Raw genomic sequence first — 18,427 nt, 5'->3', positions numbered from 1 at the left:
CTTCTCTGAAGTCTCTCAGCCTCACTCACTTCACAGAGTGTTTGTCAAAGGGGAGGAAGGGAAAGGAGAATGTTAGCCACTTTGAGACTCCTTAGGGTAGTGATAAAGCGGGATATCAAATCCAAACTCTTCTTGGGGGCCCGGTGTGTGACATGGCGGGGTGGGGCTGCTGAGCACTGATCCACTCCATCTGTAGATGTGTGCATCAATGGAGTCATCTGAGCAAATCCTGTGGTCCTTCACACTTCCCGCCCCTCGTTCAGCATCATTGGAGACAAGTCATTTTGTAATAAAGCTGCTAATCCAAAAATGTATGGGTTGAGCGGATAGAAAGCAAACATGCAACTGCATATTCCTGCATTGCAGGGGGTTGGACTCGATTATCCTCAGGGTACCTTCCAGCTCTCCAGTTCTGTGATTCTATGAATCTATGATTCTGTGCACACAGAACCATCAGTACAGCACCTCTATAGTGCCAATATGTCTCTACAAGCCAGGGGCGCAGGTGGCGCTGTGGTATAAACCACTCAGCCTCTTGGGCTTGCCAATCAGAAGGTCGGAGGTTCAAATCCACATGACGGGGTGAGCCCCATTGCTCTGCCCCAGCTTCTGCCAACCTAGCAGTTCGAAAGCATACCAGCACAAGTAAATAAATAGGTACCACTGCAACAGGAAAGTAAACAGTGTTTCCGTATGCTCTGGTTTCCGTTACAGTGTCCCGTTATGTCAGAAGTGGTTTAGTCATGCTGGCCATGATCCGGAAAGCTGTCTGCGGGCAAACGTCGGCTCCCTCGGCCTGAAAGCGAGATGAGCGCCACAACCCCATAGTTGTCTTTGAGTGGACTTAACTGTCCAGGGGTCCTTTAGCTATTTTTGTTTACCTTTACAAACCAGCCCCTCTCCCCAATGGGTTTCTTTTCCTATTCCTTGAGTAAATTCAAGCTGCAATTTTTAAATTTCTACTGACACGCACAGAGATTGGTGAGCATTGTCCTTGGATTTTATATAACTGTACAAGTTTGCATGTGTGATTCCTTTTACATCTTTTAAAAGAGAGTTGCCAAATTAGCTACAGCAGCTAAAATAATAATAACGCTCAGCATACAAAAAATTCAGTGGAGTGTTTTGTATCTTATATTCCCCATACTTGCAGTGGAGATGGTTCCTTGCAGGGGGAGTTCTGAAGCCAATCTTCCTGTATATTCATTGATGCATATGCTAAACATTGTGTACTCTCTATTTATGGACTGTGGTGGCCTTCAACTTGTATTGTATGTATGTATATAATTTGACAAGCTGCATCAGTCCTCTAGAAAAACACATTGAGAACACTTAAGCATCATGACATATAACCAGTCTGCCACGTATCAACACACCCTCTGAATTATATTTATAAACTGCTTTATAGACCAAGGCTTTCAGTGTTCTGATATGGAATAACTACTTTGCTGCTGAGATTTTTTACTATTTTTATCAAATGCTTTCCTGACTTCAGATGTGATGGAGATCACATCAGATTAGCACTTCTTTAGCAAGTGGAGGAGGAAAGGGGGTGTTAATTCTCCTAAAATAAATAGAGCAATGGAAGTATCACAGCAACATTCCACATAGTGTTAAGCACAGCCTGGTACAAACAAAGAAAGGATAAAAAAGGACAACTACTAGCCAATGGTCTTGCTCTGCAACATTGCACTTGAACTGTGGAGCCTGTGCAAACTAACAACTGCCCAAGAGCACAGTGATAGAATTTCAGGCTTTGGCTTCCAGGGCAGCGCAGTGCCATGGCCTTTGCAAGCACCTGGCACCCTGGGGCAGCTGCCAGAGTGACTGAGCCCCACTGACAGCAAAGAGAGCTCTCTTCTCTGCCAACCACAGCATCTTTAAGTAGCCAACTCACTGAGTTTTTTAGGGTTGTGAAGAGGCTGGCTGATGCCAGTCCTTCTTCAGGGTCAACAGAACCCTCTGGGGCCAACTTTGATGAATTTGCAAGGCACTTTGGTAAGAAAGTTACTCATATTCACTCCAAACTCGATGCTACTGAAGGATGAGCAGAAATGTCCAGAGCCACGCCTGTTACATGAGATTGGCTTCAGTTGTTGCAACTCAAGTATATTGACAAGTCACCCAGTACATTTCCAAGCACAATTCAAAGTGTTGGTGCTGACCTTTGAAGCCTTAAATGGCCTCAGCCCAGTATACATGAAAGAGCGTCTCCACACCCATCGTTCAGCCCAGAAACTGAGGTCCAGCTCTAAGGGCCCTCTGGCGGTTCCCTCACTGTGAGAAGTGAAGTGACAGCAACCAGGCAGAGGGCCTTCTTGGTTGTGGCACCTGCCTTGTGGAACGCCCTCCTATCAGATGTCAAGGAGATAAAGAACTATACAACTTTTAGATGACATCTGAAGGCAGCCCTGTATTGGGAAGGTTTTAATGTTTGATGTTTGATTATGTTTTTATATCATTTGGAAGCCATCCAGAGTGGCTGGGGCAACCCAGACAGCCAGGGTATAAATAATAATAATAATAATAATAATAATAATAATAATAATCTGTTCATCCCACCACCTGTACTCTGGAGCCATGCTCATATGACTTATGAGAGCTAGCTGGGCAGCGACGGGGGGGAGTAGGTATGGGGAGTGGTAAACACCTCTTTGTGGAAGGAGATGCCAATGGCAGAGGTGCCATCCCTAGACACCTGAGATATTGAAAAATGACTGCTCAATAGCTAATGTCCCCTTTGGGGGTAAGGTGATGGAAAAGGTGATGACTGCTCAACTTTAGGTGTGTTAAGATGAGACTAATTACATAGTAAAGGTAAAGGTACCCCTGCCCGTACGGGCCAGTCTTGACAGACTCTAGGGTTGTGTGCGCCCATCTCACTCAAGAGGCCGGGGGCCAGCGCTGTCCGGAGACACTTCCGGGTCACGTGGCCAGCGTGACATCGCTGCTCTGGTGAGCCAGAGCCGCACACGGAAACACCGTTTACCTACCCGCTAGTAAGCGGTCCCTATTTATCTACTTGCACCCGGGAGTGCTTTCGAACTGCTAGGTTGGCAGGCGCTGGGACCGAACAACAGGAGCGCACCCCGCCACAGGGATTCGAACCGCCGACCTTTCGATCGGCAAGCCCTAGGCGCTGAGGCTTTTACCCACAGCGCCACCTGCGTCCCGAGAGACTAATTACATAGATCCATTTCAAAGGGCTTTTGACACCTAAATGGCTTGGCCACCCTGACAAAGTACTATTTCAGCAGCTTTTGACACCATCAGCTACGGTATCCTCCTGGAGTGAATCTCTGAGGTGGGAGTGGGAGGCAAGATGATATGATGGTTCTGCTCCTACCTGCAATACCAGGACCAGAAGTTAGCACTGGAGGTTTTTTTCCAGGTCACTGTTGCACTAGGGCATCCATATGGAAAGGAGAAGGCTGTCACGTAGGAGATGGAATCTGAGCCAGTGACGTTTTTGCCTAACAGGTTGAACCTGCTGAAATTCCCTGTTCTACCTAATTGTTAAAGCACAGGAGCCCTGCCCTTCTTTGCATCTGGTCACCCTAATTTTAACTTTTGTTTTCACGCAGGAGAATAGAGTGCCACAGAAGGAGAGAAGCTATCTGCTAATGTATGTAAAGAGGGTTGTAGATGTTAGTCTGCTAGTCACGTAATGAAAAAGCCTGGAGCAACTGGCACTAACTCTTTGGAGACCACAGTTGTTCATGCGGTTCAAGACATGTTGCAACACGCCATTTTGTGGTTTGATGGGAATGAGGCCAATTGATGGAAGCTCTCTGCTGAGAAGCCTTTTTTCATGAATCCTAGCTGTATAAACACATCAAAAAAGAAAGATCTGGAATGACTGAAGGAACCAAGACAGCTGCTGAAGCATCATACTGATTTATGGTCCAGTATCTGTGCCTTGGATGTTGGAGACGAGCACAATTACTGGGCAAGGGCCAGGCAACTTTGTCATCTCCAGCTTGTTTGTTATTTGGTTTGAATGGCAGGCACAACACGAGAGACTCTGCTCTATTGCAGTTGAAGTAGTTTACAGTGCAAAAATTAAAGAGTGGCCTAACAGATCCTTTGCATAATTATCTCTCTAAAAATTGTCCAATTCCAGCAAAAGCTGCCTTACCTTACTTTAAAGAAGCTCTGTAACAGAATAAGAAATATTGTAAAAAAGGAAAATAGAAGTGGGGGGGTAGGCATAAAGGCAATAGTAAAATTTAGAAATGTGTAATTAAAGAAGATATAATTCGGATGATTAGCAGAGAGGCTGAAGGAAGTCTAAAAATGGAAAAAATTATAGAAGTTGTAATGTGGCATAATTTGTATTTTCTTTTGATGGAAAATCAATAAAATATAATTAATTTTTTAAAAAGCTGCCTTACCTTGCATTAGACCCATGGATCCCCAACCTTTTGGGGGGTCACAGCCCCTCCAGGTTCCATAAAATCATCCCTGGTTCCAGCTACTCTATAAAAGGCGTTATTCAGAATAGCAGTGTGCATGACCCATGAAGGAGGCTTATAGGTAAAGCTAAAGGGACCCCTGACCATTAGGTCCAGTCGTGACTGACTCTGGGGTTGCGGCGCTCATCTCACTTTATTGGCCGAGGGAGCGTACAGCTTCCGGGTCATGTGGCCAGCATGACTAAGCCGCTTGTGGTGAACCAGAGCAGCACACAGAAACACCGTTTACCTTCCCGCCAGAGTGGTACCTATTTATCTACTTGCACTTTGACGTGCTTTCGAACTGCTAGGTTACAGGAGCAGGGACTGAGCAATAGGAGCTCACCCAGTGGCGGGGATTCAAACTGCCGACCTTCTGATCAGCAAGTCCTAGGTTCTGTGGTTTAACCCACAGCGCCACCCACGTCCCTCGAAGGAGGATTATAACACAACAGAATTCAAAACGGTAATGAATAACTGCACATTTATTCAAAATCCAATGAAAACTATTTAGTTCAATTAGTGCAAGAGTGATAACAGCTTCTCAAAGTCTGATAGTCATTTACACCTCCAGAGCCACCCTGTCTCATACACATACTCCAGGTAACTGCTCCCCCTCCCTGGGGATGGTACTGCCCACTTTGAGAACCATGGAGTTTAGACCATTGGACCATCTAGCCCAGTACTGTCAAATCTCACTGGTAGTGTCCCTCCCAGGCAGAGCTACTTCCGGCTCTATGAAAGATCATTTAACTGGAGATGCCAAGGATCTGTTTCTGTAACCCCTGATCTATGAACCCTCTCTGAAAAGCTTCCATGAAGTCAGCTCTTATAACTAGGGAGCGTTTTTCTGCCATGAGACACAGTTAAGTGTTAGGATGATTAACACTCAGCGGGGATCATTTGAAAAACAGCAGTTCTTTGGGGCGTAAGGGGCTTTTGCAGAAATTGCCTTAATAGGTTTGCCACTCAACCAGTTTTTGCACCTCTTCATTCTTGTTTTCATTCTGCCATATGGCTTGCTGTTGCCTATATCTTGAGTCCTGGAAAATGTTCTTCACTTGCTGGGCAAATCCAGGGCTATCTTCCTGTAGCATGTTAATGGTCTGGAGAATGAAAGGAGTCCTCTCCTTTGGGAGGGGGTTATTCCGCGGCCTCATTGGGATGACGGTGTATCCTTTGTGCGGTATGGTCAATGCACTGAACAGACACGTGCAGAACTGGAACTCGCACCAAAGCTCACTTAAGAAGTTTTCAGTCAGCAAGATGATTATCCAAGCAGAGCCATTCATTGCATCGTTTAAATTTTCAAAGAGATGCCTCCCACCAGGCATTTCGGCAAATATGATTCCTGGTTTAATGCAGAATTCATTCTGTAGCAAGTCCTGGACTCTGGCAGCTTCCTCGACATCTTCCTCAGCATGAAGAACCACAAACCTGTAAAAAACATCCCCAGGATCTTCGTCACTGCTGTGAATTTCTTGAGGATTGGTATCACCACTGGTTTCTTCACCCAGTGACAGTTCAAACGTTTTGGGCTTTTGCTTAAAGCCTTCTTGTCCTGGACTCGCACGGTTGTCCTTCACGCTGTTTCTTGGAGAAAAAGGAAATGTTCTTTTGGAGTTACCATTTCCCATTGCAGCAAAACACCCGGATCTAAAGATGATGAAGTATCCCAATTTTTCCAGTCTATAGAATAAATGAAAAAGAAGTTCAGAGGAGGAAATATATCAGTCTTTCAACATGGCACAAGATTCATTCAAAGCTATTCCTGAAATCACAAGGGCTCTAGGGCAGCAGTGGTGGGGGAAGCAGAAGTTTTTCAAGGCAAGACTGGAAAGTACATTACAGAGAAAGCATGTGAAGCAGCAGAAAGGAGGAGGAAAAAGGGGGTTTAAGAACTTCTCATATACATACACAGAACAGACAGATGACTGAAGAGCTCTGGAGAAACTATAATACACACACTTCTGGACTGTGACATGATAATAAGTCTATAAAAGGCTTAGGGAAGTTTTTAATGTTTGATCTTTTATTGTGTTTTTAACTGGCTGGGTTTCCCCAGCTACTGTGGCCAGCTCCCAACAGAATATTAACTGACCAATCACATCAGTACTGCCCCCCCCAACAAAAGTCCTGCCCCCCCCCTAACAAAAGTCCTGGCTACACCCATGGCCACTGGGGATACCTTCCTGACTCTCAGGTCAGCTTAAGGTGGTGGTGATAATATTGAAAATGTTTGTTTAAACTCTGTATTGGAAAATGAATAAAAATAATATTTTTTTAAAAAGAGAGAGAATGAGGGACAGCAAGCAGGCAAATTCATAGATACGGCTATCAATGGCTGCATTTACTTTTGGGTCCCATGGCCCTGACTGATAGGCTTCCCATAGCCATCAGGTTGCTTACTGTGAGAACAGAATGCTGACTGTGGTGTAATATAGCAGGGCTCTTCTGTTCTCAAGGCGGGGTTGAAATTTAAATGGTAAAGCCATCGCTTTGATAACAACCCTTGCTGAAGAAGCCTGGAATGAGCAGTGAAAAACGAGCTGTGCATACAAGATTGATTATCGGATGAATATGTTACCTTTCTGTATGAAATGCTCATCAGACCCAGCTCAGATGCAGCTGCAGACTTTGGCTGTTTAATTTTTGGGGGAACAGCACCACCTTAAGGCACAGGTACACTGCAAGGGCTGTATTAATATGCACTTTAATATGCACACACGAAACCGTAGCCAAAAGCTGGCCTGAGCTCAGTGTTTTCCTATGGCAGTTAGTACTGTGCAGAGAATATATCTTGATATAGAACAGGTTGGAATTCCCCATCAGTGATTCCCACATTTTACTTAACACACAACTAGGATTAAAAGGCTACCAGGGAGACATAAACCAGGCAGCTTTCTTCATGGCACTTCAGATACAGCCAGGCGGCTCTGATTTTAGGAGCTGGAATGAGGTTGTTTTTCACAGCTTCTGTTCCCGCCAGCCTGAATGTTTCAGCTCTACATCCAACAGGTCTAATGTTTATAATGAATCTGCTCTGTGAGTCTAGGCAATATTCCAGAATACAATGAATCCACCTAGAGGGAGAAGACTTAGAAACAGTTTGGCTGAATGCTGAAATGGCTGAGATCTCCAGTCATCTTTGGTCTTAGCAAACAACCATTGGCACCATCTGTTATTTTTAAGGTTCTCAGTGGACAGAGACGCAACAGCAGAGACAGGCAGAGGACTAAGTGTGGCCTGTCCATCTGGAGTCATTAAGTGTCTTTGCAGGAACACTTCCTGCACTCCTGGTTGTGAATGCAACCAGGCATGTAGAAAACTGTTGATATGCCCTGACCCTATGAACCCTATAAACATGAAATAATCAACACAGGAGTAGAATCAGCAGAAAGGACATTATGTAAACATAAGACATAAAAAATTTCCATTGCAGAACCTGCATACTATTTCCTCAGTCTGCTTCGTTCAACAGCTCACATTTTAGCTCAGTTGGTTAGAGCATGGTGCTGATAATGCCAATGTTGCAGGTTCGATCCTCATATGGGACAGCTGGATATTCCTGCATTGCATGGGGTTGGACTAGATGATCCTCAGAGCCCCTTCCAACTCTACAAATCTATGATGCTATAGACATACCAGTGTGAGCTTCGCTGCGACTTTCAGGTGAAGTTCAATGCAGGAAACCAGCCACAGTTTTAAAGGCAAGAAGGAATAGAAACAGTCTCATTTATTTATAGCAGACAAAGATAGCGAAAGGCAGTGACACCTGGGAATTGAGCATCGGCTTGAGATCTCATAGGGCCCTCTACCTAATTAACTTTCTGGATAAAAACTGCTAAATAAACTCACTCAAATTACCTTGCAGATGGCAAATGTTCTTAATAGCTGATCCATAAACCAATAGATACAAGGTGGTTAAGACAGGAATGGTTACAGCAAAGACATAATCCAGCCCGGGGAAAAACAACAAGAGTTAAGTTGCAACACTTTATGAACAATTTACTTTTCCCTATTACTTCTTGCATGCTCTCAATGAAAAACAAAACCTGGCACACCTAAACCCGTGTGTTATATTGTGTATTAAGTTCTAAAACATGTTCTAGTCACACTGGTCCAACATCCCTCCCCTGACCCCCAAATCAGAACATGTGAAACAATAGTTTTTATTTAGATCAATTTGAATTGAAGAGTGCAGTATGCAGCCCTCTGGGTGATACAGAACTCTTCCTCAAACTAGATGTTTGAAAAAGGAAGGCAAACCAAAGGAAGAGATGTTTTGATGACAAGGGTTGCTATTGTGCCTGTTTGGAGAGGATTTTTTACTCACATACAAACTCTGTATAAACCCCAAATCTACTAACATTAAACAGAAGCACAAAAACCCCAAGAGAAAAAATATCCAGCTGCAACCACACTTCCTTTTTTTAAAAAAGCAAAAGAACTCAATTTTCTCTTATCCCTACCCTCTAAAAAAACTCTACAGTAAGCAAGTCTTATGTTGCCTCTTAAATATAGTCAGGCAATGGGGAAATCCAAGTCGCAACTAGAAACTCATGTTCTTTGCAGGCAAAACTTTTTTTTTTTACTTAACTAGTAGAACAGTTTTACCGTGTTGAAAAACATTTTTTCAGCTTTTACTTCTATGAAATGAATCCTACAAACTTCTTGGCTGATTTATATTATGCACAGTGTTTTTAAAAGAAAATGGGTGGTGTGTCCAACTAAATCATACTCAAAGCTGACCCGCTGAGATAAATTAAGTCAACTGATTCCAGTGGGTCTACTTTTGAGTATGATTCATCTGGACACCACACCATATGGTTCTTCAGAAATCTGAGACGGAAACAAGAAGTTCGATTTCCAGAGAGTCCAAATCCAGGGGCATCCAACATCAAAGGGAAGACAGCAGCAGATTGCGATCCACCTCCTCACTTACTTCCAGCATTTTCAACTTGATACCATCACGTTCCCTTTTCGAAGCCACTTACACAGGCTGGAAGATTGTTAGGAAATAAGCCCCTTTCCCTCCCGCTCCCAGAATTATGCGGGTACCGATTTAGGCTGCTTTGACCTCTAGCTATCAATCAGGCCTTTGGTTGATTTGATTTACATCTTATGCCCTTTTAAAACATGGTGTGTGTTTTTTTGGGGGGGGCATTATTGCGTTGTTGTTTTTATTTTGATTATGTATTTTGTGGTTTTATATTTTGATTTTATTCTGTGAACCGCCCTGAGACCTCCAGGTATAGGGCGGTATATAAATTCTAATTCTAATAATAGTCTCTCAGCCTTTGCAGGAATGTTGAACAAATAAAATAACTGGGGAGGTGGGGGGGGGGTGGGAGCTCTGAGAGAAGCATCCAGTATAATAATAATTGTTTTAATAATTTGTTATTTATACCCCTCCCACCTGGCTGGGTTTCCCCAGACAGAATATTAAAAACCAGAATAAAACATCAAACATTAAAAACTTACCTAAATAGGGCTGCTTTCAGATGTCTTCTAAAAGTCAGACAGTTGTTTATTTCCTTGACATCTGATCTATCAATCCAGTAACTAGATTTTGGTAGCATCATCTCTTTTAAGATGCCACAATACGCTTTTCTTTCTCTTCCCCTACGCTGCAAAAGCCTGAAGACACGCGAAAGCCCATTGAAACGAGGGTTTGGGGGGGGGGGAGAGCCGTCTGGCTGCCAAAGGGGCTTCACGTCGGACAAGGGGCGAGGGAGAAGAACGGGGGTCCCCACTCCTGGAGCTTCACCTGCAGCATCTGCTTGAGAAGCAGCACTTACCTGTCGAGCAGGTGAGCCTGGTCCTTCTCCCCGCGGCGGAGGCGTCCGGGAACGTCCAGCTTCTCTCCCCCTGCGGAAGTTGTGGCCGGGAGGCGTTGTGTCTCAGCGCCTTTTACGTCCGGCCGCTGCTGAGAAAAGGGGAAGCATGACATGGACGGGGCGGGCCCAGAGCTTGAAGCCGTCGGCTTTTTCTACAAAAGAAGCAAGACGGAGCTTGCCACCCCCTCTGCCAGCTTCCCATCTGGAGGGAGCTGGCCAAAGAAAGGAGCAATCGTGTCCCTCGGGTGGATCCGTCGACATCTTAGACTGATGTAAACATCACACTGTGTGTGTGTGTGTGTGTGTGTGTGTGTGTGTGTGTGTGTCTTACGCATAGAAGCCAACTCCTAGGGGCCAAGGTCCTTTCACTCTCCCCCAATAAAATATTTGACGGGGCCGTCCATCCCCCCAAAAAGTTGATAGGCATTTCCTGGGCTTACCTGGGCTCCCCCAATATTTTATTCAAGTTGGCACCCTTGCTCTTACCCTTGGATACATACAATGATATTTGGAATGAGTTTACACAGAATATATAAGGTTATTAAGATAACAAGATTATACACGTGTGTATATTAATGTATAGTGGCGTATTTTTCTTTTTCCTCCATTCTCACTTTTTCTTTTTTCCTCTTTTTTATAAATGAAATTCCCTTAATAAAACAACAGCAACAACAACATGTTATACAGATGTCATTTTACCCAAATTCACAGTTGAATCCTGCAATCCACAGCACCCCACTAGGTAAGTAAAGGTAAAGGTACCCCTGCCCATACGGGCCAGTCTTGACAGACTCTAGGGTTGTGCGCCCATCTCACTCAAGAGGCCGGGGGCCAGCGCTGTCCGAAGACACTTCCGGGTCATGTGGCCAGCGTGACGAAGCTGCATCTGGCAAGCCAGCGCAGCACACGGAACGCCGTTTACCTTCCCGCTGGTAAGCGGTCCCTATTTATCTACTTGCACCCGGGGGTGCTTTCGAACTGCTAGGTTGGCAGGCGCTGGGACCGGACGACGGGAGCGCACTCCGCCGCGGGGATTCTTACCACTAGGTAAGAAACCCCATTAAACACTGTGGGGCTTACCTCTGAGTGAACATACACAGGATTGTACCATAGGTCAGCATCTGTCTTAAGGATTATGCAAACAAACAGATAGTGTCACATTTCAGGGAGAAGAATAGGCAGAGTTATCCTAGAAGTAAGTACTGTACATTGGTACCTCGGGTTACATACGCTTCAGGTTACATACGCTTCAGGTTACAGACTCCGCTAATCCAGAAATAGTAGATCGGGTTAAGAACTTTGCTTCAGGATGAGAACAGAAATTGTGCTCTGGCGGTGTGGCAGCAGCAGAAGGCCCCATTACCTAAAGTGGTGCTTCAGGTTAAGAACAGTTTCAGGTTAAGAACAGACCTCCGGAACGAATTAAGTACTTAACCTGAGCTACCACTGTATACTGCTAAGTCAGTGGTTTGGCCTTATCCAGTATGTGTTGAGCCCTAGAGAGGAGAGGGAAACATCAACAAGGGATTCTTTAGCACCAAGGCAACTGCAGTATAGGATTGCTTTTCCCCACCCCGATCTCAGCCACAGTGTTCAAAGCAGCTTCCGATGAAATAAAACACACAGTGGTTAAAATCACAAATATGTGTCACAAAGGCATACTTTAAAGCTGTTTATAAACCAGCAATGCAACTTGATAGCCTTAAATGACCAGTCCCCAAAGTTGAATCAGCAACAGAACTGTATGTTTTCAAATTTCTACCCAGATTTTGTTTTGTTGTCTTACTAGTGTGAAGACTTGAGCCTAGGGCTTGCCGATTGGAAGGTCGGCGGTTTGAATCCCTGCGACGGGGTGAGCTCCCATTGCTCAGTCCCAGCTCCTGCCAACCTAGCAGTTCGAAAGCACGTCAAAGTGCAAGTAGATAAATACCGTATTTTTCGCACCAAAGGATGCACCGGACAATAGGACGCACCTTGTTTTAGAGGGGGGAAAACAAGAAAAAAAAATTCTCCCCCTCTCTGCCCAGCGCCCCTTCAGCGAAGCGGCAGGAGGCGCTGCACAGAGAGAGGGAGAATTTTCCCCCTCTTGTTTTCCCGCTCTAAAACAAGGTGCCGTTTAAGGTGCGTTCAGGCGGCTACCTTGGAAGCCTGGAGAGCGAGAGGGGTCGGTGCACACTGACCCCTCTTGCTCTCCAGGCTTCAGGTTCCTTTCGACCTGCTCTTTGGGGCTGGCGGGGGGAAGCCCACCACCAGCCCCAAAGAGCAGGTCAGGGAGCAGCGGAAAGGCGCAGCGGAGAGGCTGCTGCCATAGTCGCACGTCACTTCTCCAGCTGGGAGAGGGTCGCGCGGCTATGGCTTCTTTAGCCCCACACACGCTCTCCCAGCTGAAGAGGTGGCGCGCGGCTAAAGAGGCTCCTGCCATAGCTGCAAGTCACCTCTCCAGCCGGGAGAGGGTCGTGGGGGGCTGCTTTAGCCCCGCGCGCGCTCTCCCGGCTGGAGAGGTGACGGGCGGCTATAGAGGCTCCTTCCATAGCCGTGCGTCACCTCTCCAGCCGGGAGAGGGTCGCGGGGCTATGGCGTCTTCGCTCCATAGGACGCACACACATTTCCCCTTCATTTTTGAAGGGGGAAAAGTGCGTCCTATGGTGCGAAAAATACGGTAGGTACCGCTCCGGTGGGAAGGTAAACTGCGTTTCCGTGCACTGCTCTGGTTCACCAGAAGTGGCTTAGTCATGCTGGCCACATGACCTGGAAGCTGTACGCCGGCTCCCTCAGCCAATAAAGCGAGATGAGCACCGCAACCCCAGAGTCGTCCGCGACTGGACCTAATGGTCAGGGGTCCCTTTACCTTTTACACTGTATATACCAGCAGAATAAGCTGGCAGAGTTCTGACACCATCAAGATTCTGTGAGTGGTGGTAGATTACATGTTTGCATATTCCTCCATGTGAAAATATCATTTCATATAGAAACCTAGCACAAGAGGAAGAGGGCTTGACTAAAACCGCTTCCTCTGATACTCAAACTTTTGACTCTCAGGGAGTCAAAATTTCCCACCCGCGGCCTGAAGTGGCACAGCTCATTTTGCCAGCTCAAAATTCTATAACCTCGTTCTGTAGCACGTGAGAATTTCTCTCACATTTTAAGATGGTACTTGCCCCAGGTTTCCCCAACTCGGTCTTATGGGGAAGGCTTGTGCAAGAAGAGCCACTCTTACCTTCTATAACTGCCCATTGAGTTTTATAGTTCTTTAACCATTCATGGTCTCTTTTAAAAAACAGACAGAAAAGCAAATAAACCTTCTAATTTCCAGTAAAGTTGTCCCCTTGGCACAATGACTTCTGCCTGTGCAGTGGGACTTCTGTTTCTCTGCTCTCCCCATGTGCTCCTCCAATCTGCTCCAAGGGTTCCAGTCTTGAATCACTGGCTGTAGAGTACTTCGACCTTCCGAGGAACCCGGGTGGCTCTGTGGTTTAAACCACTCAGCCTCTTGGGCTTGCTGATCAGAAGGTTGGTGGTTTGAATCCCCGTGTCATGGTGTTCCGTTGTACCAGAAGCAGTTTAGTAATGCTGGCCACAGAAAGCTGTCTCTCTCAGCCTGAAAGTGAGATGAAATTCGGACACCCTATTCCATAATAATAATAATTTTATTAATTATACTCCGCCCATCTGACTGGTTTGCCCCAGCCACCCTGGGCGGCTTCCAACATACAGTGGACGCTCTGGTTGCGAATGTGATCCATGCGGGATGCACGTTTGCTACCCGCAGCGGCAGGTCTGCGCATGCGCAAGTTGCCATTTGGCGCTTCTGCGCATGCGTAACCGCCGAAACCTGGAAGTAACCCGTTCCGGTACTTCCGGGTTTCGGCAGTCTGCAACCCGAAAAACGAAACCTGAAGCACCATAGGGCTGCCTTTAGATGTCTTTGAAAGGTTGTATAGTTACTTATCTCCTTGTCTCGAGGGTCGCATAACTCCATACCCTCCAATATTTCTCTGATGGAAATAGGGACGTCCTCCAGGATCAAATCAGAAACCGGGACGGCTTCTGTAAATCCGGGACTGTCCCTGGAAAATAGGGACACTTGGAGATTCTGCCATGCATGGTGGTTCACTAGGGACTCAATAAAGCTCACAGACCCTGCTTGCCTGGGATTGTGAAATGGAGAGAAATGTATGACAAGCTCCCACCCATGTTTGGTAAGGCTGTGTTATCAAAGTTGCATTATGTAGAACCAGTAAAAACCACTTTCAGCACAATCATTATAGGCCACATTCACACCACACCTTTAAAGCACTATAAAACCACACTCGTGGCTTCCTCCAAAGGATTCTGGGAGCTGTAGTTTGATAAGGGTGTTGAGAATTAATAGGAAACGCCCTATTTCCCCACAGAACCACAATTCCCAGTGGCTGTGTGATTGGTAAACCTCTCTGAGAATTGTAGCTCTGTGAAGGGAATAGGGGTTTCCTAACAAAACTCAGGTGTAAATGTATGGTGTGGCTGTCACCTACACAAAATTAAATCCTATGGAATTCAAGGGTGACCTACTCCCCAGTTAAGTATTGCAGCCTAAATTGTTCCAATACAGGATGTGGGAATGCAGGATTAGACCAGTGTGTCACTGTACTTAGCATTTGGTTTCAGGCAATACAAGCAGATCAGTTCGTGTGAAAGGCATGGTGTTGATATTTATTCCCTGTCCTTACTCTTCAGCAACTGACAGATGGAAGTTTATTTCTGTTATGATACATAATGGTTCAGTGACTTTCCCCACAAATGAGAGAAACCATATATTGATTTATCTATTTATTACCATTATACCACAAGCAGTTGAAGTTCTCAAGCAGAAGTTTCTGTTGTGACACCGGCTCCCTGCCCCATCCTCAGTTGCAACAGCACATTTATTTTACATAAAAACTATTTTCAGGCTCTGTCGTGTCACATTATTTCCAGAAGGCAATGCATGGAGTTTCCCTCGCATCAAATATTTGCTAAATATACAATTTCCCACTTCCTCTTGTGCTTCTGTGTCTCTTCCCCTTTCTTTGTGGTCTCGGCGTCTTCTTGTAACCCTCTGGCCAGAGCTTGTTTTTTTTCTTAATTCAACCACTAAACAGCATGTAGTTGATGGCAGTGATAATAGTAGTAGGTTCTGACTCAAGCCATCATTATAACATGAATAATACATACATTAAAGGAATATTTCTGTTGTGGTAAAATAGCGTGAGGGAAAGCCATTGGAAATGGAAGCTGTCAACTGATGCTGAAATCAGTTCATTTTTAGTTCTAGGAAGGAAAGATATGAACTGCAGGAATGGATGACAAAGAGGAGTTTTCAAAGGTGTACCAAGAGCAGTAAACCCAACACTTTTTGAGTCACACTACTCTTACTCAGGTGCAACTGATCCCATCACTGCAAATGACTGCTAAAATGCTCTTGCATGCTATCAGATAGAATATACAGTGTATGTTTTTAAATATAAGTTGTTTAGAAACCTTTTAGGGATCAAGTAAGTCTCCTAGATTATTGTAACGTTGTCTACGTTGGGCTGCTGTTGAAGATGACTTGGAAACTTCAACTGGCTTCAAACACAGCAGCCAGATTACTGGTGGGGTTCCTCTGTTCTAAAACAGATGCATTGGCTGCCAGTTCATTTCAGGGCACAATTTCAGGTGCTCAAATTGGTGTTTAAAGCCCTAAATGACTTACGCTCCAAATACCTATGAGACTGTCTCCTTCTCTACAGACTTCTTGGGTACTAAGATCAAGAGGACCCTCTTGGTAGCTCTACCACCCTCATTTCAGTGGTGGCAACCCCTAGATTGTGGAATTTCGTCCCCTATACAGTGGTACCTTGGTTCGTGAACTTTATCCGTTCTGGGAGTCCATTTGACTCCCGAAACAGTTTGAAAACCAAGGCGCGGCTTCCGATTGGCTGCAGGAGCTTCCTACATTCAATTGGAAGCCACAGAAGCCACGTTGGACGTTCGGCTTCTAAAAAACATTTGCAAACCGGAACACTTCTGGGTTTGCGGCATTCGGGAGCTGATTTGTTCAACAACTAAGCCAATCGGGAACCAAGGTACCACTATACAAAACTTTCCCATGTATTTCCCATACAGCAGAGGTTTTCAACATTTTTGAGTCCACGGCTCCCTTGAGCATCACTTTCTTTCTGAGGCACCCCTGTGGGACTCAGGAGCCAGTTATGTCACCCCTTGCCTACAGAGCCGGCAGCCCCTCATGCTTTATGGCGTGTTCCCTCAGCCTCCTCTCTCTCCCCTCTCCTTGGGAGTCCTCGGGGCAGTAGCTACCATTGTCCCTGAGCTGCCCTTCCCACAAAAAAGAGAGGTGCCTCCTCACGCCGCCCCCAGTGGCCTGGGAAGAGGATGCCCCCAGCCTTAGTGGCCTAACAGAGACTGGACAAACGTGAGGCCTTCACCTTACCTCGGGAGGCAGCTGCGGGTGCTGCTGGGCTCCCCTTCAGCACCAGGCACTCACCTCCCAGGCAGGCCTTGCACACAGCAAGCACAAGGCCGGCCGGTACAGTGCCTGCCTGCCTGCCCAGCCTCCCACTTGCCTATCCATTCCCAACAGCAAGGGCTGATGGACTGGCTGGCTGGGTTCCCTTGCCTGCTTGCTTGCTTACTCCAAGGCCACCTCAGCTCCTGGCAACCAGCACCCCTTGGCCAGCTCCCAAGGCACCATTCACCTGGGGAGCACATTGTAACCAGGGCTGCTGCAACAAAAGGCTGTGCAAGCCTTTGGGAGGCAGACACGAGGAGGCATCAGAAGGGAGGGAAGGAAAGAGGGACAGAGGCCAGTGTTGCCCGTGGCAACCCTGACCATGGTTCAAGGCACCCCAGGGTGCCATGGCACACTGGTTGAAAACCACTGCCATAGAGGGAAGGACTCCATGAGCTGCAGTGAGCTGCTGTGACTAACTGGCTGGATGTTTTGACAATCAAGTTGGCCAACTACAGAGTGACCTTGCCTCTGCTGTTGCTGCAGTTCCAAGTGATAGGTTGCGAGATCAGTTTCAGCTTATATGACCTGATGGGCTCAGAGTGCTTCTGGCTATATACCTGATCACATGTCTTGACCTCTTTGCTTATATTTAGCAGAGCAGATTTGACTGGTTGGGTCCAGACTAGCCAGCTAAACCAGTTGAGGACAGCTGATGGGTCTCAAATCTTAGGGACTTCTCCTACATCAAAGACAGGCTCTGGTCAACTGAGCAGATGAGGCCAATAGTGGGTCCAATGGTTAAGAAAGCAGTTTCTGCATGTGCTTGTAGAAGGAAGTGAGGGGCAGATAGGGTTCATCAACCTGGCAAGGTAGGCCATCTAGGAGAAGAAAAACTCTGATGCTAAACCTCTGTTACACAAATTTGGAGTGGAGTCCCCAATAGGGTTGGATGGTGCCTTGTACACCTTTTTCTGGCAACTCCTGCAGCCAAACTGCCACAAAACGTATTGCTGCACTTTCCTTTGGACCACATCAGCGAAGCTGAAAGGGAGGTCTTATCATCTAGGCACACCAGGACTTCCATACACACTGGCCAGGCTTGTGCCCCGGGGAGTTAACTTTGGTGCTGCTAATGCAGTGATTTGACTTACTGTAACTCCTGGAGGCGTACTCCGTGGTATCACAAGATGAATGGATGCCAACAAGTGGCTTCAAGATAGGACGTGTTACAGTAATCCAATGTGGGGCTCACCTTGAACTTGCTCTGGAAACTGCAGCACAACTGCTGCTGAATTATTATTAAAGAGCACCTGCAACTGTATTAGGCAGTGGTCATGTGTTGACTCATACCACATGGGTACATCAGAGAGCAGGAGATAGCAGACTTATAAATACTATAGTATTTTTAGATGACTACTGGTTATCCAAATTCACCTCTCTCGTGCATGTTAACAAGGTGGTTGTAAATGGCTCATTTCTGGACCAATTAATTGGGACTGAAAAGCTCTCAGCTGGCCTACTTACAAGGTTATCATACTTTGTTTTCAACAGATATATTTTTGTAAGATTCCACCCAATTTACAGGCAGATCTTGTGAGCGTTACTTTTAACAGTCTTTGCTTGTTCCACTGTGTGGGTTTCTTACATATGCTTCACTAACA

At 46.0% G+C, this 18,427-nt stretch overlaps 1 protein-coding gene across 5 annotated transcripts; it reads right to left on the bottom strand.

Moving 5' to 3' along the window:
* Nucleotides 1-4,921: 4,921 nt before the first annotated feature.
* On the bottom strand, nucleotides 4,922-17,933 carry TICAM2 (TIR domain containing adaptor molecule 2). 5 transcript variants are annotated; one of them, XM_083404338.1, is made up of 3 exons: nucleotides 17,918-17,933; nucleotides 10,256-10,380; nucleotides 4,922-6,143 (listed from the first exon to the last, which is right to left on the bottom strand). In XM_083404338.1, exon 3 carries the CDS (start codon nucleotides 6,089-6,091, stop codon nucleotides 5,408-5,410), a length of 684 nt encoding a protein of 227 aa, XP_083260464.1. In that variant the 5' UTR covers nucleotides 6,092-6,143; nucleotides 10,256-10,380; nucleotides 17,918-17,933; the 3' UTR covers nucleotides 4,922-5,407. The 5 variants fall into 5 exon arrangements, with proteins under 5 accessions (XP_083260464.1, XP_083260462.1, XP_083260463.1 ...); XM_083404336.1 differs by lacking the exon at nucleotides 17,918-17,933 and having other exon boundaries at nucleotides 10,256-10,549; XM_083404337.1 differs by lacking the exons at nucleotides 10,256-10,380; nucleotides 17,918-17,933 and adding an exon at nucleotides 9,939-10,240.
* Between the last annotated feature and the right edge of the window lie 494 nt (nucleotides 17,934-18,427).

Source organism: Podarcis tiliguerta (genome assembly GCF_965153285.1).
Source record: "Podarcis tiliguerta genome assembly, chromosome: 11".
Lineage (NCBI taxonomy): Eukaryota > Metazoa > Chordata > Lepidosauria > Squamata > Lacertidae > Podarcis > Podarcis tiliguerta.
The sequence above is the reverse complement of the archived record's forward strand: the minus strand, read 5'-3'. Positions and strand labels throughout refer to the sequence as shown.